We start from the raw sequence: 24,817 nt of genomic DNA on the forward strand, positions 1-24,817 counted from the left end.
ATTATTTTTTTTTATTTGCAATATCAAATAACTTGGTGAAAAAAAATACAATGCTCAACGAGTACGTAAATTAAAAGTGAAGATTCATGCTTTCAAAAGTAAATTGCATTTATGTGCGATTTTTTAATTTATGCCCTGAAAATTCGCAAAGTTTGTAAAAGGTTTCGAGATTTAATGCATTTCTATTTATATTCTTCTAAAATCAATTCTTAATAAAAAAAAATCAGTAAATTATTTGTTAAAATATCGATCTAAAAAGTAAAAATTTTACGTTGTAAATACTATTGATATATATTAGTATGATCATTTTTAGCGTAGTTCCACTTTTTTTAAATTTGCTTATCTTAGAGGCAGAGGTATTTTAATTTTACTGTCAATAGTATAAGCACACAAATTAATAACATTAATAACAATTAAACAGTGGTCAGTAAAAATAATGTGAACTCACAGTTTATTATTTGTGAAGAAAACTCGATTGTTTATCATCAGAAAAGTTAATAATCATTATGATACTTTATATTTGATCTCTCTTCCGTAAACGTTTATGAAGAAATAATAGCCGCAAGGGAAATATCATAAAACAACATGCCAAAATTGAGATGCATTAATCTAAATTGTAAACTTTATATTTTAAATCGACTAATTATGCAGAGCCACTTTCGAGATAATACTTAATAAACTCTTTATTTGACCAACCAAGATTCAGACGCTCGCAATAAAACTGGGAACGAAATTCTATACAGAATCATCATTTCGCTCTTATCCAGGTTTACGTAACACAATTTCATTTACTATCGTGACCTTAATCAGGTTTATCTTGCTTTCTACCTCAGCGTAGATTTTTTTGCGACGGTGGCCTTCTTTTCTCATCACACCCAGCCATAAGATTCTTCCTTGTCTCGTATCCTTGGAACATTAGAGCAACCTGATAGCACACTCGACTATTTCCCATTGCGCATGTGAAACATTTCAAGGGCAATTTCCCGATGAGTTCTACCAATTCTTCTTTTTTATTCCCTCAAGACACGTAGCTTTCAGGAAAAGTGTATGGTAGGATTTTCGAAGTAACGAATGTTTGACCATTCTTATAAATTCTGTCTAGTATCTGATTTTATATCATTGTATATCATTGCTGCATTTAAATATATGAATAATATTTACACGCGCGTTTTTTCTCTCTCTCTCTTTCTCTCTCTAATCAACATTATTGTTAACAATTAAATTAAACGTATAATGTTTAGACCTTTAACTAAGTCGCGCCTTTAAAAATATTAATAACATAAAAAAACCGAGTTGTTGAATACAGTCAATTAAATGTATTTTGAAATATTTGCATGCGTGCAGGTCAAACAACTAAAAATCGTTTCACTATAAATTGTCAAATATGAATGTAAATATCAAATGTAAATACTAAATACAAATACGAATGTGATTGCAACTTTATATTTGACAATTCATGACAAAATCATTTTTAGTTTGACTTATGTGCATGCAATAAGTTTCAAATTGTATTTTATTTATTGATTATGATTAATAACTCATCTTGTTTTATTACCATTTATGTTATCTCACTGAAGATGATCTGATTAAAGGTCAAAACATTTACTGTTATATACATATTAAATTTATAAATATAAAGTAAGCATTAAAAAAATGCTGCAGTTATCTCATTTCTGGCAACAATGGTCTCAATATATACAATACTAGAAATCGTACAAAGTATAACGATAAAAGTAACTATTTTATGGTAAATTGTTACAATTGCCGATTAAATCCATTTGCCGTAAATGGTAACTGCGTTACCTTTTAACGTTACAAATAAGGAGATGCAACGTCGTTACCCATTTGTTACTGAAAAAGTAATTGTAACGATAACGATGTTACAAGTAACGGTTTACTTCGAAATCTCGCTTATTTTTATACGCTTTAATAAGATTTAGATTTTGTAAAAACTAATTACGCGAGACGAAAGGTTCTTGTCAGTGAATGTACGGAAGGAAATGTCACGTGAATCTCGGTGGCTTAATTTTCACGTAATTAGGAAGTGGAATATCAGCTTCACAAACCTTTCCTACCGGGTCGGCATTAATACCATAGACAGTTATACGTCGCGTTACAATATATAGTATGGTCGCAAGCAAGCGAGCTGCCACGAAGATGCGTCACATTAATTACAAGTCCAATATTATTCAAATAGTTGGGAACTTGCCTCCGAGATTAAGCTAATTACGATGAGTAATAATGCGGTCCCAACTTTAATCATCCATTTGATTAATAAAAAGCATTGTTTTGTATCTTGTAATTAAATAGTTTAATTGCACGACGTGAGTCTAATGAGTTTGGATGTTTTCACAGTTTTAATACGCGCAACTCTCACAACGTGAAAAATGTGTGTTAAAAGAGTAATCATTTTCAAGCTTTTAATGTCCACCGTAGCGAATGTAACATGTAACGCGTATGTGTCTGAAACTTTTATCAAACGTTTCAGCCCTTCTCCGGTCAACGGACTTGTATTAAGTGCAGTTGATTTAGCACTTCGCGGCGAAATTCGGATCCCAACTTTGGGAAACGCCAAACAACTGCTATGCTACAAACGTAGTAAACGTGGCTACTCGTATAAAGCACAAACTGACCGACGTCGGTTGAACTACGGTTGCATTGCAATTTGTTTACTGATGCTTTTGCTACAATTTAATTAGAAGCTTTTATTTGCAACAACAAATAACAATGAGATTTCAGCGCAATGTAAAATTTATTCTTGACTTAAATTGAATAATTCAATAAATTCAATCCGTATGAATTGAATAGTGTATATAATATTATGTAAAATGTATAATTACAGGCAATACTGACGTAAAAGAAACGTGACTAAATTATAAATAGTCAACTTTCATTGACTAAATTATAAATAGTCAAGTCAATTATCATTTACGAATCAATAGATACATAATAAATTGCAAACATTATTTTAATTGTCGATATTTGAATATTATGTTATAATTTTATATGCAAATTTATCACTAAAATTTAAAAATCAATGATTATTTTATTTAATAACTTGCGGCAATATAGTGTACATTATTTTATTAGAGTCGATAATCTCTATTTTCAATAAAATTTTAATTTTTAATAAACAAGACAGTAATAAGACCCAGCGAAATGTGTCGCGTCGATAATCAACGGGGACAGCAATTTTGTCGCGTCTTCGATAAACTATAATATAATATTGTTAGTAGACAACGTTGATATTGCCGCAGTTTCTGAACTGAAAGCCGGTACGTCGATCACATAATCGACAAGCTTCCGCTTTTGTATTAAATCGCGGGACGCCGCTTAAGACTCAGCGAGTTTGAGAAAGTTGTTCGTCGGATGACGAACTTACTCTTATAAGCGTTCTTAAGTGCGCTTTGTTTGCAAAATAATAACAAAGATGCGTGTTCTAAATTGATATATATATATATTTAAAATATTAGATAAATTTTACAGGCATATTTTTCAACTTATTTGGAATTTATTTTTTTTTAAACAATACATAAATATTGATAAGATTTTTTCTAAGTAATTAAATTTGAAAGCAATTAAAAATGAAATATTTCCGTAATTTAAGTTTTGCAACTGTAAACATATTATAAAATTTTACATTGTTTAATTTTGAACAGATTTTGTCATAATACAAGTTTGATTTAAAGTTTAATTAATTAAAGATGGTAAAAGAAGCTGAGATCAAATTGATCAACGCTTACGATATTTTTGAGAAAGAGAGAAAAAAACAGTTTAAAGATATATGTATATTCTGAAAATATATGTATGTATATAAGATAGTTCTGTACTTATATAAGATTTTGTACATGAGACATTTTATTGATAACTTCAAAATAATTGAATTTAATTTGGTTTCATTATACTATCTCATTTATTTTCTTACACTGTAGATTTTTCCTTCGGTTAAGATGTTTATTTGTTCGTTAATTTTGTCGGCGATTTATCTTCAGCCATCGGATAGATTTCAGGATTCTCGTAAATAGTCATGGAACACAGGTGCGAGTGTACACGGTTCATTTATCGTGCGGTTAATGACGGCCGCCGGGAGTTTCGGCGCTCTGGCGGGAATCCCAATGGATTTATCCTTTAATGATTCGCGTCTAAATTAATTGAGAACCATCGAGGCGTCTGGTCGCATACCGATGGATGGCTCTTATGTTCGCGGTTTACGAGAATGAGCTCGGGGTTTCGACTTTCGTATCAATCGTCGTGTAACGCGAGAAGGACCTTTGCGCGCGCACGATCGAATGTATCTCGATTCGATGCTATTCGCTATTCCTACGGGAGCACGACTAGTCTGGAGATGCCGTGTATTTTCCGGCGAAAGGTTGATTTCGGTATCGACTTTGACCGTCGGAAATTATGGGTAATACGATATCGGTTTATGAGCGCAGCCGCAGATCTTTCTTAAATAAAAACGAAAATTATAGCTGGCCACCTGAGGCTCATTGAGATTTATCTTCCAAAGCATGAAGAGTGACACAAAATCGATTTTCAAATATTTATATTATTGAAAGGGGGAATCAAGAGGGAGAAAGAGGTATAAAGAGAGAGTTAGACCCTGCGCACAATAAAGGAATATTAGATATTAGGAGTAGGAATTAAAACTTTAGAATCAATTTCCTCAATGAACACTATACATAAATAATAAATTTTGTTGTATCTTGTATGATACATTTATGTCTTGCGTTTTATTTTTATCCATTGTACTTTACATTCAATATTCATATTGAGAAAACTGATTCTAAAATTTTAATTCCTATTCCTAATATTTAATATTTCTCTATTGTGCGTAGGGCCTTATGGAATAAAAACGGTATAACTGATATAAATAGAAAGTCAATTAAAGAAAAAATGCCAGTTGATAATAGATTGTAATTTAGTTATGAAATAGAAACAGTATAAAATCATCGTAATAATTTAAAAGTCGAAGGGGGAGTATCGATGATAGAAATTCGAATTGGGAAGATATGTTCACCGCCCTTCTAAAGGAAACGGTGAACCAGGGAGCTTATAGGACTTTCTCGTGACAAATCGTCGGCGTTCCGGAAATGCACGGTCGCATTTGCGATACTCGCGAGGGCACGTACCGGTGGAAAACTTTTGCCATAACCATTGCTCATTCGAGCGACGTATACTGAAAGTCCTACTTGTTTATATTTCCCCGGGTATTCTACCTTCTTCTTTTACATAACTGACTCTTTTGCTCGGTCTTCCATGTTCGTTTTCATATCTTCTTCTCTTTCATCAGCATTGGCTTTAATATGATTGAAGCTTTTTTTAGTTCTACAGTAAATGCGTTCCAAACTTTACTCTCGACTACAGATTTTCTGCTGGATTTTTGCTCTAACGAAATTAGCTAACATCTTTTTTCAGAATTTTTTAAATCGTATTTATGTAAAGGCTGAGTGCGCTTGAAAAACAAAATGCAATTAAGTTCTGTTAAATTTAGTACATTTAATAAATTTAATAAATTAATTTGTTACAACTAAATTTATTTTGTTAAAAAACAACTAATGTGATATACATTTCTACGTATATTAAAAATTTATAGATTTTTAAAATTAGTTCGCAAAGAAATAGCAAGACAATGAGACTTTTGACGTTCGCAAAAATGTTATTGCTTCATTGACATAGTTGTAATGGAGAGTCTGTCGCCGTCGCATTTGAAACTTCTCCCGCTCAAAGTTTCGGGATCGTGCCAAATATCAAAGCAAATGCATCAGGCATGATATAACAAGGCCTTCGACGCGTTGTTATGAATATCAAAGCAGCGGACGTGGCTAGCAAATACGACGTTGATACGGAAGAGTTCGAGCGGTAGATGCTAAAGGGTAGTATGTGCCCTCCGTAATGCTGAAAGCCTTACAGCCACGGTAAATTACTTGTCGCACGTCATCTTCCCGATTTAACGCGCGCAAATCTTTCGAAACAATTGATTGTTACGTGAAAATTATTGCGACGTTGCATGAAAGCCGTGTTACCAAAGTTCTCATCTATGAATGGAGAGTACTGTGTAAATGCTATCGACTCGACAACGTTTACTCCCGCGCAACTGAACGAAAATTTAATTAAGATAACACGCGCGAAGGGGCAAGTGGAAAACTTTAGAATTTGCGAGATATACATAATGCAACGTAAATTTAACGGGATTACGATATCGTTTAGTAATTAACCATGCCGATGAACGCATCACGCTCGAATCAACGCACCGTTGTTCCGAAAATTCCTGATGTAGTAGCTCCATAGCGACAACGGTACATGCGCTCTGCAATTGTAATTCTAAATACATATACTGACGAAAACAAAATGTAATTTTGAAATGCGTAAAATGCGACACGAATATATATATAAATTTCTTGCTCTCGCGCACCGGACAATGCAACCGGACGACTGCAGCGGACAACAAGCGCGGCTTGGCCGGCTTGATTTACGCGGCATTAAAACGATACATTCATATACTCGTATGCGAGCAGGCACTCCGGTATGCAAATTTCTCCCGTATATCGGCAGGTAGCTGGTAATTTATAAATTTATACGCAACACATAAATCGAATGGCCGAAGTAACGACGATGGGGCGATGAAATTATTTCGCCAATGTCGCGCATCATCCGTTCGTGTGTGCGCGACGGACAATGGCGTCTTTTTTTCCCCGACACGTCGCTGAACATTGTGCCTGGTGGTTCCCTTTTGATAACGTTTTGATAACATTGATGCACACGAGCGCACGATAATATGAACGACCTTTATGTGTCGCGTCAATCAATTCTCGCTGGCGTGAAATCATTACTCTTCACGCCACGACTAATTAATTTTAACTCCTCTCGATCGAGCTATTTTGCGAAAAGTGCACGATTGTATGTGAGAATAATTATTTCACGCTGTTTACGGGACGTCCGTCGGACGAAAATCGCTCGGCACTTGATCTCGTTGCGCATTTCAATTCTTTTCCGCGAGGAAAAATCTAAAGTCGATAATCTCCAATCCCGGCGAGGCGCCGGCGATTTAACGTCGAAATTTCCGGGACAATCATCACCACTTCGGAACTCAAAGTGGATGGATCGCCTTGCCCCGTGAGGCCTTCCTAATACGCTTTAATGAACTCTAATGGAATCCAATCGGCAATCCTCGAGAACTTGGAGCTGCAGCGCCGCCGTGCCAACACGTTCGTTCGTGTCGGTAATATCTCCGCCATATATCGCGGTAGTGCAGCGCAAAGTGCACTGCTTATGATAGATCGTCTCGACAATGGGGTAGAACATCGTACGCGTGGTATCTAAGCCGGGATCATAAATAGTAACGTGTATAAGCAGTAGCATGCGTATGCATTATATATACGCTATCCACGCCCGTTCTTCCATATATGAAATCCGAAGGTTTTGGGTAACCTCATCCAATTAGCACTCTTCGCATGCCTGTATCACTTTCTCAGGTATCTCCGAAAATTTATTGAAAGATTTAACGAGATTTGCTAGAACGATGATCGTCGGCCATAATTTTTAAGATTTATTTGAAATAATGTAATGTAGTACCTTATAATGGATTATAGATTTTATATTATTCGCTAATTAAGTCTTTTAATTCGTCGATTGCGTTCTGCTGGAAATTTTGTCTTTAATACCCACAGAAACTAATTAGAGAAAAACCGCCATTAATTATTAAGGACTAGTCATCCATTTAAATTCTTTTATTTCCGTTTAATTGAATTGGAATATTAATTAAAGGTATAATTATAAAGGAAAGAATATATATTCTTATGATAATAATTTTTATTACAATTTTATAATACAAGTAATAAAGTTCATTTTTTCAATCATGTATTAATGCATTTTAGTTTTAGTATTTAATCTAAAGCATAATTGCCAATTTATTAAACATTTGCATATATTATCAGGGTTTCCACTACCTGGAAAAACCTGAAAAACCTGGAAAGTTAGGAATTTGAGAGTGTCTCTGAAATTGGGGATTTTCCTAGAAATTTTATTGTTAGTTCTGGAAATTTTTAAAGTTTTACTTATAAGTTTATATCTTTCTGACAAAATTATTTCTTACATTAATTGTTTATATCTAATGATAGCAGTGCACAAATTTTTTCGAGTTAAACAAATATTTTTTGACTCAAAGAAATTTTTCTTTGAGTGTAAAAAAATTAATTTTTAAAATATTGATTATTTTGAGCGCAGTTTTAATTTTTAAATCTTATATTTGTGTGTTACAGTATCGCTGCAGCTTCGTGGTTGAATAACTCCGCTCGTTGCGCATCGGGTCGGTGAGTCAAAAATCAATTTTTGTATTATATTTTAATGTTTTGGAAATGTCCTGCGCAGGATTAAAATATAATATTATATTATCGCTATCGTATCCATATTTTCGCGAGTGAGTGAGTGAGTGCAATAAAACTCGATAATCTGAGGAAAAGGAGGAAGCCTGGAAGGCAACCTTGAGGTGAGTAATATTTACAACATGTACAGGATGTACAACGTATTTAGACTAACCAATGAATATCGTATGTTACAGATATTCCTCGAGAATTGACGAGAGGAAGCCAACGTCCATCGTCGCCGAACTATTATGAAATGAACGAACCGCAGCCGGTTCGTCGCGTCGCGCGTTTATTCCGGGAGTGCCGTTTAAGTTATCGGACTAATAGACTTTTCATAACTCCCATTCGATAGAATCCTAATTCGAGGGCCGGGAATCGCACCCCCGCTGCTTGGCAGTGGATATCTCCTCTCTGGGGCGTTGCGCATGGTGGCTAAGAAAGACGGCGCACCGCGACGTTCCATGCCGAGTGCCCGTGCATGAGGTAATGCCGGGCCGCGTTATGGCATGTTTCCCCTGTGTGCATGTTGCGCGGCTGTCTGGTTGTGTGAGGTTTACACGCTCTGTCTCTGGCGATCGGTTCGGTCCTAAGCGGTAAGAGTTCGGATCAGTTGTCTTGGATTCGCACGTTTCTCTTGCTCTCGTCCACCTAAGGCTTTCTTAGATCTTTGATACCCTTTTTGGATTCTTTGGATCTGGGGTTCGAGCCAGTGAATCACGTTTAATCTGACTTGGTCAGAACTTGGCCTTGTAGGTTAAGCTTGTGACGAGAGGCTGGCTCTCATTTCCTGATTCGTTTAAAATGCTAGACGTCGGCAATGAGTACCTTCTTTTCTCGTCCTGCCCGAGTGTCTTGTCGACGCCGCTTGGATATAAGATCCGGTGGGACTGATTAAGATGATCCGTTGGCTGGGCGTATGAACGAGTCAATTTTAGACGTGATTTTTGTGAGACAAGAGGCTTCGGATTTAATGCCATTGATTTCGTTTTCTTTCGCGTGGGGCTTACCCTTTTTCGGGGGCGGGTACGCGTGCGTCTTACTCGTCGACTCGGGGTGCTGAATCCACAGGAATCCCTCTGAATGGGAACTCATATCATGGGTTTTATAAATCGGAAGTGCCGCAGTATCGCGCGAAAAACTTTATAAATAATTAGTCCACGCGCGCAAATTTAGTATATTACTCGCGAGTGTTCCGCGTGTGCAACGAGAGGAAGAGGACAACCTGAAGGACTCTGAGAGGAGGAGGAGGCCTGGGAGAGGCATCGGGCCCCAGCGGAGCAACCTTGGGGTAAATATAAATTCTTATATAAAAGTAATAATCCTTTTTTCTTTCATTCGAGATTTCATCTTAATAAATAAAAAAAAAAATACCTAAAGAAAGAAAATTTATATAAAATTTTATATATATCTAGAGAAAAATATTCAAATTAATGAAATCCTTTCTTTAACTTGGTTTTTTTAGGTTGGAATAAAAATAACTTTGCGGAAAATAAAAATTTATTTTATTTCAAGAAATAACGTTATTAGCTTTTTTGAAAGTAAATAAATTATTTATCCAAATTATTTATTTAAACAAATAATTATTTAATTCAAAGAAAGTATTGACAGCAATGTAAGAAATAATTTAGTTGTTCTGATTTTAAAAATATATTTCTTTAATTAAAAAAAAATTTCATTGCACAACCAAATTATTTCTTTAATTCTAATAGTAGGAAGAATAAAAAAATCTCTTCAAATCAATGAAACTTTTTTTTAATCGTATAGCAATGCACAAATTTCTTTGAATCAAACAAATATTTTTTGATTTAAAGAAACCTTTTCCTGGGTTGTATAAGAATTAACTTTTGAAGTATTGATTATTTTGAGCACAGTTTTAATTTTTAAATCTTATGTTTGTGTTACAGTAATCACCGTAGCTTCGTGGCTGATTAACTCCGCTCGTTGCGCATCGGGTCGGTGAGTCAAAAATTAATTTTTGTATTATATTTTAATACTTTGCAAATGTCCTGCGCAGGATCAAAGGAAAGGACACTGAAAGACATAGTGTGCTAATTGCTGTCAAACGGGTGAAATAAATTTAAATAATTATATATTTGATCAATATAATAAAAAAATAATTTTACTTTTCTAAATATTTGTAAATATTATTTAATTGGACAGTACTTGTTAAACGTTTAGAAAAGTAAAATTTTTTTTGGTAATATTAATCAAATGCTTAATTAACATTATTTTACTTATTATTTGGTAGCTATTACAAACTCTTTTCTTCAGCGGACTCAAACTGTTTTTTGAAACCGAATACCCAATCGCGCGATCGTAATTGTATTTTTGCGAGTGAGTGAGTGAGCGTGCAACGAATCCTGGTAATCTGGAAGGAAGAGGAGGAGGCCTGCAAGGCAACCTTGGAGTAACTGGGTAAGTAATATTTGCAATATATATAGAGTGTATAACATCTAGCTAACCAACCTCAATGGTGTGTTACAGATATTTCTTCGTGAGCGACTTGAGGAAGCCAACGTCCAACCTTTCGGTTAGTTATTTATTTTTTATATTTATATTATCAGGGTATCTACTACCTGGAAAAACTTGAAAAGTCAGGGATTTAAGACTGTGCCCTCTGGAATCAGAGATTTTCCTGGAAATTTTTTAAGCTTTACTTCTAAATTTAAATTTTATATCTTTCTGACAAAATTGTTTCTTATATTTTTTATATTTAATGATGGAAAGCGCGACAAACGTATTCGTCGATACACGCGTGTATAATAAAATAAATTTATTTTAATGCTACATTCATAAATTCTCCTATTTGGAATTTTGATAAAAATTCTTGAAAAATTCTAGAATTTTTGGGGAATAGATATACAAATTTTGAGTGGACACCCTGATTATTCGTAAAAACAAGATAGACAACAAATTGCTGTTTTAAAATTAATTTTGTCTCATTCTTTATTAATTATTAATTTTCGAAAAAAATTAATTTGAAATAATATAATTTAATTTTCAAATTTACTTTCACTACAATAATTTCTTTAAGATTAGAGTTAATATATTAATACGTTATTATGTACAACGAAAAGTAATAAATTTTACATGAAAAGGAGAGAAAGAGAGAGAATTTCGTAAGAATGCAATGCATCTTCATTCTCTCGTCGCTTCATTTGATACAAATGGAAAAATTCCTCCCCGCGAGAAGACGCGACTGACGTAGAATGAAACTTTCACGAGGTTCTATAAGAGCACGAGGAATCCTCGAGACGTCAGCCAGGAATTCTTGTGGATCTGGCAGCGCTGATGGATATGCCTCTTAAGTCCGATAAAATCGGATGCAATGACGTCCACGTTTAATTCTCTTTTCTTTTTAACTTCCACCCATTTTCCCGCCTTTCGTTAACTTTCAGCAGTCTTTCTCCCGCGCGATCTTGTAAGCCCCGGCAACGGAGAAAATTGGCGGGGCGCCTTGGCGCTCGTAAAGCTCGAGCTATCCCGAGAAAATGAGATCGCGTGATCGCGCTTTGATCACGCAAGAAACCGCAGTGCTGATCGAACGCGGCGTGAAAGCATCCATCAGTGACTCGTGAGATATGGCGAAGTATCGATTCGATGCCGTGCACGAGATTGCGTTCGCAATGATGGCCGCCGTTACGTTGAAGCACAAACTACCTTTTCGGTAAAATTGACAAACTGAATCTTAGACAGAATCTTAGACAGACCATGTTTCTTTCATCGCTTCATAAATACGATTGTTTTATTTACGGCTTAATCTTTAAAACGTGGTTACCGCAATAAAAGAGTGAATTGATTCTTAATATTAGAGATAGCTTTTTAATCCGTCGTACTCACACATCACTTGAAGCGATTGTTGAGTCTTTGCACATTAATTTTAGTTTCAACTTTTACTCGTATTCAATTTTGATTTTCTCTTTCACGAAGATTAAAAGTTAAAAAAAAAAATTTCTTGATTACGATCGCATTGTACTCTGGAAAAGCCAGTCTAATGGACCAAGTTCGAATCGCTTAAACGTCGATACTTGACGGATGTTACAATTTAGAAAATTATAATACGCGGAATGTCATAACTTAAAGTCGGTTAAATTTTAGTGCAACGCATGCAGAATTCTACATGCTAACATAGCGTGCGCTTATGTATAACGTGTGTTTCGTATAAAATTCTGCCTCGAAAGGAGCCGCGCTGGCAGTTTTCGCGCGCAGTCGACAGTAGCACGAAAGCCCCGTTATTTTACAATGCTGGCGGTCACGTAAATTGCCATATAATTATGCGCCGTGCGCGGATCCTCCGCGGTTCGGGAAATGTAATTACGGCAGAATGAGTCACGTGAAAATTCCTGTGACACACGCGCATAATTACCGGGTCTATAAGTCTAGAGCCGAGAAAGACTCCGCGATGAATTTACCGAGTTCTCGCATTAAGGTCGAGATAACGGCTTCCCGTACGTCGGATTGTGAAAGCAAAATGCGAGAATATCCCTTTCTGTGAATTACATTTGCGTATCGCTAAAATTACGCTTCCGGGAGGGAGCAAGGAGTCACGAGGGGTTATGCAAATCGACCATCGCTTAAACAATTTGGATTATAACATCAGGAATGAATTCAGGAATCTTGAGTTTTTCTCTCCTCCGAACGAGCGAACTCTTATCGTATGTTTTAAAGTAAATTCCTGCTGTAACGTTAATTGAATGTTAAGCAAATCTTATTCTTAACCAAACTATAGTTATTTCTTGAAAAAATGTGAAATGTTTCTTGGAATGTTCTTTTTATAATACTAACAGTATACTATATATGTAATACAATATATTAATGATATATTAATACTATATTATTAATAATACTTATATTGTTTATACTGTATTAATATAATAGAAATATAATAATATTATTAATATTAATATCAATAATATTAGTACTACTAATTAAAGTGATACGCAACACAAGAAACTTAAAAATAGATTGGAATTAAAAATAAATTTTATGCAAAATTTTTCTTTTACTTTTCGGAAATTAATTTCTTTCTTTATGCGTAATACTAATGAATCGTCACATCTGACGTATGTTGAGATCAGAATGATCATTGTTGAAATATTTTCTAGTGATTTACGACGTCAAATGTGCATCTCGCTCGGTCGTTCCCCGACGGGAGTTCCCGCGAATGTTATAGTCGCGGTCGACAATTTCAAGAAATTGCTGACCTAGTGTACATTTTCATCGTGATATTATTCTTTACAACGACGAAAAGGACGCGCGGTGTTACGTGTTGGGTATATTCCTGGCTTGTGTTCTCTGTGTATCCGCAAATTTTTTGTTAGCTCGGCCACGCAGAATTTTTGGTTGCTGTGTAGGATATTTTATTGTCCGACGCTTGTTCTTGTACGTCGTGTTACGCTCTCGTGATATTAAATGTCATATCGAATTTCTACGTTTGGATGACTGAATTGTGAAGGGAGAGCTATTGATATTTCGCCTACATTTTAACTGTGTATTTTTCTCCTAAAAATTCAAAAAATTTCAATAAAAATATGTTTGCTCTCTTTCATTTGTTCAATATAACGTTTGATGTGTACTGTAAAATGGCTGTGTAATAGAGTTAAAAATGTCTATTTGCACATTTATATATGTAATATAATTTTCCATTAAAAAAATACTAATTTATCATAAATGCACTTCACAAATTAATTTGTCAACGTTAAATCGGCAATGAATTTCAACAGAGTTCAAAGAGAAAGATGCAACTTAACAGCTTAGCTAATTAATTTATGTGCGCGTTATTAGTCGTAAGTGCGTCATTGCCAAACAGATGCAGGAGTTACGTGCATACATATGAACTTCTAGCAGGGTTACCGAGCAGGAAGATATTCCCTGATTCTCATTACGCGTTTATTGCGTGTATTACCATAATGATAAGCAAGTGTAATGCTTCTTGTTCTCTGATTACATAATTTGTTATAATGCAGCCATTTTATTGAATTATTATCTGCACAAAATTTTGAAAAATCAACAAATATATCTATAACATTAAATAAGAGAGTTTTTTTATGATTTACTTTAAATATTATTTTTCTTGTGATTGTTGAGTACAATTTGATATTATTAAATTAATATATCGTAATAGAAATTAATTATATAGTTAATTATTATATTATATATTATTAATTAGTAGTCTACTAATAAGATCTCAAATGATGCTTATAAAAATCTTTATCCATACTTTAACTTTGCGAAGAACAATCATAACACTAACTAAAATTTCACCAAAGTTCAACCAAGTAATTATTCCAATTACTCAAGTTTTGTGCCATTTTCCGTAGCGACAATTTGGATTTCTACGGTAGTTTCCGGAGGAGCATCTTAACCTGAATCGCAAATTAGCCATTCTAGAATGTCCGTGGACTTTATAAGCTATTGATTTTATAATAGCTATAACACGCGCTTTAATACTTGCACAAGTTTAATCATCGTCTTAGGGAGTGTGCAATATCAGCGAAGTTTAAAGACGCTTTATATAGATACTTTGGATATAGATAACTATTATCACTTGGTGAAGTAGAAAAGGAATAACACAACACTACTATAGATTTATTTTTTTATGGTCAAGTCACAAGAAAATAATTGACGGCCGGGTGTGACAAGAATTAAATAAATAAAATAAGATACTTTTTGAAAAATTATGACTAAATTTTAAATTTTTTGTAACAAATTTTGTTTTATTATTTCTTTTCAATTCTATAAAAAGTTTCTATATTATTAAAATTTCTATATATTTATTTCTAAAAGCAATTATTAATGTTTATTAATATTTGTATACTATATTCTTAACAAATGTTCAATCGACGTTAATATAGGATTACTGAAAATCTTTTGTAATGATACAGTAATAAACTCATTGTTCATTTTATATCTATGAATATATTTTGATTGACGATGAACAGTTATCAATTACTTGTGTCAATAATCTCTATGATTATTTAAAATGTAGTTAGTAATTGACGATTATCGTAACAATAGACTCTATGATCAATAGCGTCAGAATTGCCTGACTACGCTTGCAACAGTTATTGAATTATAACCCAGCAATTGTGTCAGCAAAGCAATTTTACGGGATTGTCGCTGTAGAATATTTCACAATTTTTAATAAGGTTTCATAAAGTTCACTTACCACATCGATGAGTTGCGAGAGCTTAAGCTTGATGCATACGCGCAGCACGTCCGAGGTGTTCACCACGGGGCGTACGAGTTTGTTGTAGTTGGATAGCAGGTCGTCGTAGAGGCGTTTCGCGTCCGGATTTCCGGCAACGGCTGCGTGAACGACCAGCGCCGAGAGAAACCATACGCGCAGCGTTTCCCCGATTATGGGGGGCATCATGGTCCCCCGATTCCTCCACTGTGAACGATACGTCCGGCCCCTTTGTGCCCTCTCTCGACCGCGCGAACCACGTATCTAAATAAGAAGATGTAGGATGTAATCAGCTGTTGGTTTTTTCCTCGATATTCGCACTGAAAAGCATCGCTTGGGAACCCTTTAATCACCGCGGCTTTTATTAGTTATCGTTAATTATAGAATTAATTACAGCGCAGTTTAACTGAAGCACACGATTCTATCATTGATTTGTACTTTTCGAAGTTAATTAACATTCTTAATAAAATTCTTGGATTCGTATCCTTCGCAACTCGCTAATTAATTCTTATTTGTAGATTAAGTTTCTCTACAATTAATTCCAAGTGAATCTTATTAGTTAGAAAAATTTTCACTTGACATTTAATTAAGGAGTTAAAAGATGGGTCATTTCTTTAGTAAAAATACTTTTCTTTTCTTTTTTTTTTTTTAAAGAAGAGTCCACAAAATTGTCCCAAAATGTGTAGGCGTGAGAGAACGCATAAATCCTGATATGCCATGTACATATACCAACACAAGCGAAACTCTAAGTTAAGTCGCTACATTACACCTTGCCAGACTATACTTCGTTACGTGCAATTCCCGGCGTATAGCATACCATGGACTGAGAACGATACAACTTGGTCCGCGGGCGGATTTATGGGTACAAGTAACGAGTTCAACCCCCTTCTCCGTCCCACCTTCGTCTCTTCCTCGAGCTTCGCGCGCGAAAAAGAATTCCGCTGTTTTAAATATGAAAATAATGTCACTCGGTGTAAAGTGTACATTTTCGCCTGAAATTTAATTTCTAAAAACGTTATTCTTTTGATTCTTGCCTTTTGTTCTTTTTAAAGCTGCACAACGTTTAAAGTCACAAAATATTTATCCGCGATAAATATTGCAACGAAGCTCGTTGGCAATGCGAATATGACGGTAATCGTGACGCTGCATAATTACGGAGATACGAGCAGTAAACCGGAAGTAGGACGGCAAACGATCCTATGATCGCGAACCGCGATGCGTAACGATGTTAAAGTGTTCGCGTGGAATCGGGCCGATTAACGGTGAGCCGACACTTGGCATAACACGAGCGTTGATTTTCGACACGCATTAGAGCGCCAATTCGCAGCCGCAAATCGCACGCCGTCATAGATCGGGGATTGATCGCACGCTTCGGAAATCATGAGGTACCTCAAGCGGCCGTTTTGTCCGTCGACCGAAGTTTAACGGGGTCCGAACAAATAGAACGGCCGACCACGTTATTACGCAACGATTTTACAACGCATGCCGTAATTAAGCGAATTAGCTGATCAATTGTAAACTCGCAATCAGATGAAACGGATTTACTCTCTTTTCTTTATTGCACAAACAAGAACGTTACATGACAGTATTGCGACAGTTACGGCAAACTCGGTTGTGCTCGCTTTTAAATTTTAATACAATTTTTAACTTTTTATCACCAAAGAAGTGATACGATAAAAAGTTTAAGCTTGCATATTATCTTTAGGAAGTTTAATTTTTGTTAAAGTGATAGGTAATTTAATTTTTGTAAATTTTAACATATAATTTGCAACAATTAGACTGCAACGTTATTAACGTAAATAAAACAGCTTGTTTTATGCAACAATTTTATATTACAATAAAACGACATCTGAGCATAATTCTATAATTACGGATAGTGTTCATGAAGGGAGTGAGCTTTAATTAGAGATGTACGAATCAAAGTTTTTTGAATTGAATCGAATTTCTTTGTTTGAATCCGAATCAACCCGAATCAGTAAAATTTTAACCAAATTGAATTGTTGAAATATAATTTTTATTCAACAACATAATTATTTGTTAGATTTTCAAGATATAGATTGTAAAAGAATATTAATTATTGTAATATGATATAAAGTCATTTTAAATGTGATTTTATATTGAATTATCAATATATGCGATTTATTTACTCGAACCTTTTAAATTCGAAATTTTCAAATAGTTTGTATTCGAATCATAGAGATTCAAATTTAAATCGAATAGTCCGCACATCTCTATACCTAACTACAAATTTATTATAATAAAAAGCTATAAACAGACATTTAAACTATTTTCTACTTTCCACATCTCTGTATACACTCTCAAGATTTTAATATATCCTGAGATAAGAAAGAGCGCAAGTTTATATGCGCATTTACCTAATACCATTATGCAACAAAGTTGCTAAGTGAGATAATAGAACCGCCAGTGAAACAATATTTTAAAAGCTTCCGTACTTTCGTGAAATTTTTTCTATTTACAGAAGAGACAACTGGCGCCGAGATGTTCCTATGTAACCAGTGTAGCAGATGCTTAACCCATATATACGCTTCGTTTAAACTTTTCGGTCCACTTTCAATGAAAATATTAAAAAATCCAAGTAAACTCAATTTAGCTTAAATATTTGAATATGATAGGACAATCTTATTTGTGTAAAATTTTTAAAATTTCTATGTAGCAGTGGATTCATATTACTAAAGTGATTACATTTGGGTCAAGCAGTTAAGTTATCTATTATTGTTGCAAATCAGACTTCTTATATGAAATAAGTTTTGATTGGACTAACTCGAATCGCCAATCCAAATTCTTGCCGCTGATGTTTGAATCGAGCAAGCAGTTCCTTTTCTGTCAGGTGAGGGACTTTGAGATCGTAACTCATGTCCATGTCGACGCAGTCATCGTGGCCGATGCGCGGGTATTAACGACGGGAATTTACGTGAGTACATACGCCCAGCGACGAGGAAGGATCGATCAACGCCCTGGTCCCGCCTCGTCTGCCACCGCGCGAATGTCTAATTGCTGTTGCGCCGCTAACTGGGTCAACGGTATATTATTTCGGATTAGCGAACCGAGGAGAGCCGACCTCACGACGTTGTCATCAGCCTGGAATCCGTCTAGACAAAACTGGAATACACTGGGGACCCCTATTCGATATTAAAACTGAATGCGCTGAGTCTGATAGCATCGATCTGATCTAGTAATACTTACTTTTTCATTTTCCGAATTCCTAAATTTTTCATTTCTAAGCTACGTGATTGAAATAATTTTCGAACGTGCACTCTAGAACGTGCTAACTGTAAAAAGTATATAAAGCGTTAAGATGATCGGATAATATTTATGCAAAGTTTAAACTATTTTAAAGCGAGACAGCCGTCTCGTTGTTTTCATTATGCAAGAAAATATTTTATTAACTCATTGTTTCGTGATTAGCCAGGGAGATTTGTCGATTGTTCCCAAAGCGTGTAAAATTCGCGGCGTCGAACAGTTCGATGTCGTATAATCCAAATAGATTTTAAACAGTTCCGCGATTCAACGCAGTTCGCTCCACTTTTATTGCATACCTCTCTCGCGTTCCCTCTTTATTTTTCTATCGAGAAAGTAAATTACTTTATAGCACCCTTTGTGATCGTTCGAGCGCTTCCGAGTAAGGATCGCTTCTAGTGCGCGAACCTATTCGATGGAAATCGAGACAATGAACTCGGTTGGCACTCGATACCGGCTGTAAGATTAACGATCGAAACAGGCAATAGTTTTTTCTGTGCCTATTTGCATTTATACTGCGAGGCAATCTCCGAAATCGAAATTAGACATCAAATTATTGATTATTTGTAATTATATATAATAATAGCATATAATTTTAGTATATAGTATATACAAGTGCTATTAAAATTTTCAGTTAAAATATCTCTAATGTAATAAATGAATAATTCTTGATTTTTCGTGTACGTGGATACGTTGTTTTCTTTGTTAGCATGAAATAATTATGATATGACATTGTTGATTGCAGCGGTATATATTCTGCACAATGTATGTTGCGGATTAAAAAGTTATCATGTGGAAATGGTACGTTGTTTTCAGCACGGCGTCTATCTCCAAAACTATTTCAACATCGACAGAGAAGAGTGAAACGCGGGCCGCGGAAAATAGAATTGAAAACATTTGATCGGCCAACGATCGCAAAACCACGTGAAGTTCTATTCTTGACAATCCATTAGTGTCTGAAAAGGATTCTATCCATGGTATCGCACATTTGTAGCATTCGATTCGTACGCATAATTGAAGACCCAGAATGTACTTTGCTGACAATGAAAATTTAAACGAGAATCTGTCGATTGGGTCAAAATCCTCCAAAGCTCATGTCGCTTTTTACAATCTACTATACTATTCCAATGATTAAACATGAAGAGCTTTATGAAGTAGCCAGCACTGTGCGTTAAAACAAATAATGTTTTATTTTTTTGTGTTCATCTATAGTAAAAATCTCATAATTGTGTATAGTTTATAATATACAATATTTTATATAAATAATAAATGATATAATTAGAAATATATAATTATAGATAAAATATAATTATATATAATTAATTATATTTAGTTAAATTCAATTATTATTTTTTGGGTGTTATCAAGTAATATTATAACCAATGAAAAAGTAGTAACGAAAAATGTAAGACAAATAGAAAATTAAATTGTACATGTTCGGTATGAGGTGATAGGATACAATTGGAAGGCTTTCAGAGGGATATTGAGGTTCTTTGTGAATGATATTCTGGATTAGAGCGTTTATTAAACTTCGATAAAAATCGTGGTGCAATTTCAATTCGAACGAAAGTTCCGCATACGGACACAATAGAGAGGATTCCTCATGTTGGAGGATATTGAATCCGTCGTGTAGAAGGTGCGGGGGAGTGAGAAATAATAAAAAGAACGCCACGCGATATCGTGTGTCCGAGCAACGAAATGTTTCGATAATCGTCGAGAATCTCGACGAAATAATTTCAGGACGGTTTCACAGCGCGCCGCTGCGAGAATCGCGAAGGATCGCGAATCGTTCGCATCTTTCCGCTATCACGCTCAGCAGCTCATGCCGCGATTAAAGTTTATGAGAATTTAGATTAGTGTAGCAGCTGTCGGGAGAGCGCGAACCATTCCCGCAACTTCGCTCTAATTACTTGCGATTATATCTTACGCATGTTTGAATCTGCGCGATAAGTCTTAGGGAGTTATTCATACAAATACTAAAATTGTCCCTGTTAATTTTCTTATCTTTTTTCCTCAATTAAGATTTATTACATAATAAATTTAATTTTATTGAAGTCGACAAATATTGAAGTCATTTATGTATTCTGTAACTTTATATTACTTTAAATTTTTGTCAAAAATTATATTAATACTAATTTGAAACTAGCATAAAAAAATATATATTTTGCTATTATGGCTATAAACAATTACAAGTTTATATGCTACCTGCAGAAAATAAAAATTATTTTTGAAATATTATTATACAATTTTTGTGTATAATAAATCTAATGTTAAAAATTGTACATTATAAAAGTTGAGATGTGCAAAACTATTTAAAAACTATTTTTTATATTTTATTATTACGGTTTATATAAGTTTCTGCGTATTTTATATAAAATTTGCAAAAATTGTTATTAATATTATTGCCTTAATTCTTCTACGAAGTCTTCATATTAGTACGCATATTTTTATGATAAACGCGCTGTTAAATCCTGAAAAATTTTTATTTAGCATGATTTTTATAATTTTCTCCTACTTTCATCAAAAAGAAAAACAAAATTTACATTCAAAACTTCTAAAAATTCATGTTCTGCCCATTTTCCGCCGTTTAAACGCAAAAGACTTCGCGACACCCTTAAAAAATATACATCACGCCTACCGGGAACAACGTAGCGTTCAGGGCGCCCGGCAAACCCAAATGATTCCAGTCGGGAACGAGAAATCCCGGACGACGTTCCCAAGCGATGCTCGCCGAGGGCGACGATAATCACGGCGAAGGGGTGAAGGGGAGTGTGACACTGACCTAACTTCGCGCGCACTCCAATCCACGCCGGTCTCTCGCAGCAGCTCTCGGGACCGCTGCACACTCGCACGCACTGCACCCACGACTGAAGGTGGTCGTCGCGGTCCGTGGTCGAGGGGGTGCGTCGGGATCTCGATCGCTTGGAGGCGCCACCGGGTGCGCACCATCGGGCGCAGTGTGAGCCCGCGGGAGAGACGGGCATCTGGGAGGGTGATCTCCGACGGTGGGGTGGATTCACGACGGTGGAATTTGGACCGAACTTGCGCACGTTTGTGCATGAGTAGACGAGCGCGACACAGTAACCGTGAAGATATCAGCTGGAAAAAGAGCTCCGCCTACGCGGAGGAAGTGGGAAAGGGTTCTCTTCGTCGAAAGGGTTGAATAGACTTTGATCTGGCAAGAAATCGATCGTCATAACATATGATTTTCTTTACATCGGAAAAGTCTGTTTTTAAGCGTTTGTACGAAATGGACCGGTGGTTATTGTTCCGAACATTAATTTACAACTGTCAATAAAGACTGTAAAATAAGATTTGTATAACGTAAAACGAAAAATTGCTATATTCACAAAATAAATTAAAATTATGATAAAAAGATATAAGTTTGATTTATTTAAATAGATACAAAAATTATTCGGCTGTTTTCAAAGAAAAATTAATAAAAACCTTCTGCATTGTTCTATCTCTTGGCTATTTGTTTTTAATCTTTCATCCATGAAACAAACGAATTTGTGTTTTGTCAGTTCCTTTTTGGATAAAAGCAGATTTTTGTGGGAAGTAACGTTATATTTAGGTCATACGGTTCAGCACTCGTTAATAAGAGTAAGCAATTGTCTTGTAACATTAATTACTTGATTTTTCGAGATTACGGTAAAACCACTCTGAATGATAAATCCTGCCATAACACAATGCGAAGCGATTAGTAGTATTATTGCTGCTCGGATTATCTCGCTGAAAAATTGGCTAGTTTATGGCAGTGTCATCTAGCAAATACCTAAAACAAAAACAGCGCTTGGTTTTTATGTGGAAACCATAAATTTTCTCCAAATAACTAATCTAAGCTGTCTCCAGTGAGAAAGCACTTTCTTTCATCATACTAATATTCTTCACGATCTATGATGCGGCAGATATTTCATATCTGAGTAAAAAACGTCTTGGAAGTTACACAATAGGTTGCCGAAAAATCTTTGGCCAATGAAAAAGATTTGAAATAAAATTAAAATATTTCTAAAATATGCAATATAATTTTTTGGATATCTATGTAAAATTTATTAGCTCCCCGCGTAGAGTGGAAATATTCATTTTCCGAATTCTTGCTAAAATTAATACACCATATTGGTTTAACTAGCGCTGTGCTATAAAACTGTTTTCGCATGAAATGTACATACCTTCCCTTAAATAAGCGGCTAGTATATAATGATATTAGAGAGATATGCCGCTAGGAGATAGGGATAGTGCAGGCCCAACCTCACATGAATTTAATTTACCGTCGCTCATGAACCTAGTTCGCCATTTTATGGCATAGACGAAGCTAACTCCATGAAAAGCACCGGGAGCAGGGCAACGGGTGTTCCTTAGCTGGAACAATGGATCGGTGGCATTGTATAACGGCGCATTAACCGGCATATCGCGACGATCCCTTTAAATCTTCGGTACGAAACATCCGACTTCCGGCAACATGCCGACATATTGATGAATTAAGATTGCAATAACAGAGAGAAAGATAGAGAGAGAGAGAGAGAGAGAGAGAGTATAAGAAAATCAGAGACTGAGAAGGAGGAGAAGAGATTTCCTTGATCTTTGCAAGTCCAAGATTAACCGGGCCGAATAAGACTGACGTAGCTGAGTGAGTCATTTCGATTCGGAGTAGCTCATTTATTACTTTGAACACCAATCTCCCTCTCTCGAACACGAAAAAAGCAAGAAACGCGAAAGAGGGTGGTGGCAGAAGAGCGGAGGACAAAAAGAACTGAAAAAAGTTTGACGAGTTGTTTATCAAGAATTAAACTTCTTAATTTATTCGACGGATCGTTATGGCTACGAGCATTTCAAACGTGTCCTAGAAATTACCGGATCAATCAGTGCTGCTTTATTCGCGACTGTAGATCGAGAGCTCTTTTCTCTTATTATATATCTTTTGTAGGCGTCTTAAGAATTTTCATGACAGTTCAAGACGTTCTTTAAAATTGAAGATAACGTTTTACAAAAAAAACGTCAACTTTTGTTTGAAACGCGCGACAAATTAGAACGGTTTTCTTGAAAAGAAAATTGGATGATGAGAAAGAGAGAAACGTGTTCTAATTAAGAAATGGATTCCGTAAGGTCATATATTCTGAAATTTAATTGGCATCGTATTATGCATATTGTCGAAGTAACATACCGCTTTATCCTAAAAGGTTCCTTTCACATTTATTCACGAGATGTAAACTTAATTCCAGCGCGAAAAGCTCCAACGACAAAGGCGGTATCCCTATCACCTGGTCTTTTTACCAGGCCGGTGTATTTTTCTCTTGCCCCATTGTGCCGCGTTACACATCGTGTGTCGAGCGATCGGATAAACGCGAGGAAATGGAGGTGGGTTGATGTGGTAGCTCCATATTGAAGGGGACTTGGCAAGATTCCAATAATCTTCTTGGATCACCACCATCGGCGTTATCTACCTACGCCTCGCGATTTCGGTCTCAAACCGGGCACGTGAGGTCGCTGGACCGATTTACCATTGTCCGTAATGTGTACGTGTCAAATGTATGTGTGTGTGTGTGTATACATATATACATATATACATATATACATGTGTGACCAAGTCAAGCATACCGAGGTGAAAAATGTCAGTCGACATCACCGGAATTAGAATCCGGGGATATACAAGGGAAAAATACGCGATTGGACTATCGATCTTGTCTACTTATGATGCGAACACTCGCGCGGACATCTTTCTCTCTTTCTCCAACTGCGTGTTTGTGTGTTTGGGTACATGTGATGTGTGCAAACGCGACATGAAACAAAAATAAGTCTGTCGGCAAAAAGAACAGATTAAACTTTTGTAGCTGTACGATCGAATTAAGTAAAATGTAGCGATACATCTTGTTCGAGATTGAAAAGAAAAACATGTCAGACATTTTAGAGTTGTTTTCTTATAGTTTCTTCACATTTATCACATAGTGTCAAACTTTGCAGCGTGAAAGGAAAATTAATTAAGAATCAAATAATAAATACACTAAAACAA

The 24,817-nt window shown here is 35.4% G+C and overlaps 1 protein-coding gene and 1 long non-coding RNA gene across 5 annotated transcripts in view; one reads left to right on the top strand and one right to left on the bottom strand.

The window, feature by feature from the left end:
* LOC105197519 overlaps positions 1 to 8,389 on the top strand; it is a 28,291-nt gene extending 19,902 nt beyond the window's left edge. Inside the window, exon 3 of the long non-coding RNA XR_850823.3 lies at positions 8,262 to 8,389. This is a non-coding gene — a long non-coding RNA (uncharacterized LOC105197519). The remainder of the gene's footprint in view (positions 1 to 8,261) is intronic.
* Positions 1 to 24,797, bottom strand: part of LOC105197520 (acetylcholine receptor subunit alpha-like) — a 186,856-nt gene extending 162,059 nt beyond the window's left edge. The window contains exons 1-2 of one of the 4 annotated variants that reach the window (XM_039445944.1): positions 21,593 to 24,797; positions 15,535 to 15,816 (exon numbers count right to left, since the gene is read on the bottom strand). In XM_039445944.1, coding sequence (XP_039301878.1) covers positions 15,535 to 15,741 — 207 coding nt within the window. In that variant the 5' untranslated portion in view covers positions 15,742 to 15,816; positions 21,593 to 24,797. Of the gene's footprint in view, positions 1 to 15,534; positions 15,817 to 21,448 lie in introns of those variants that run through there. The other 3 variants (XM_011163938.3, XM_026131119.2, XM_026131120.2) reach the window with 3 other exon arrangements.
* Positions 24,798 to 24,817: the final 20 nt, after the last annotated feature.

The sequence above is a fragment of the Solenopsis invicta genome, chromosome 2, assembly GCF_016802725.1.
Source record: "Solenopsis invicta isolate M01_SB chromosome 2, UNIL_Sinv_3.0, whole genome shotgun sequence".
Taxonomy (NCBI): domain Eukaryota; kingdom Metazoa; phylum Arthropoda; class Insecta; order Hymenoptera; family Formicidae; genus Solenopsis; species Solenopsis invicta.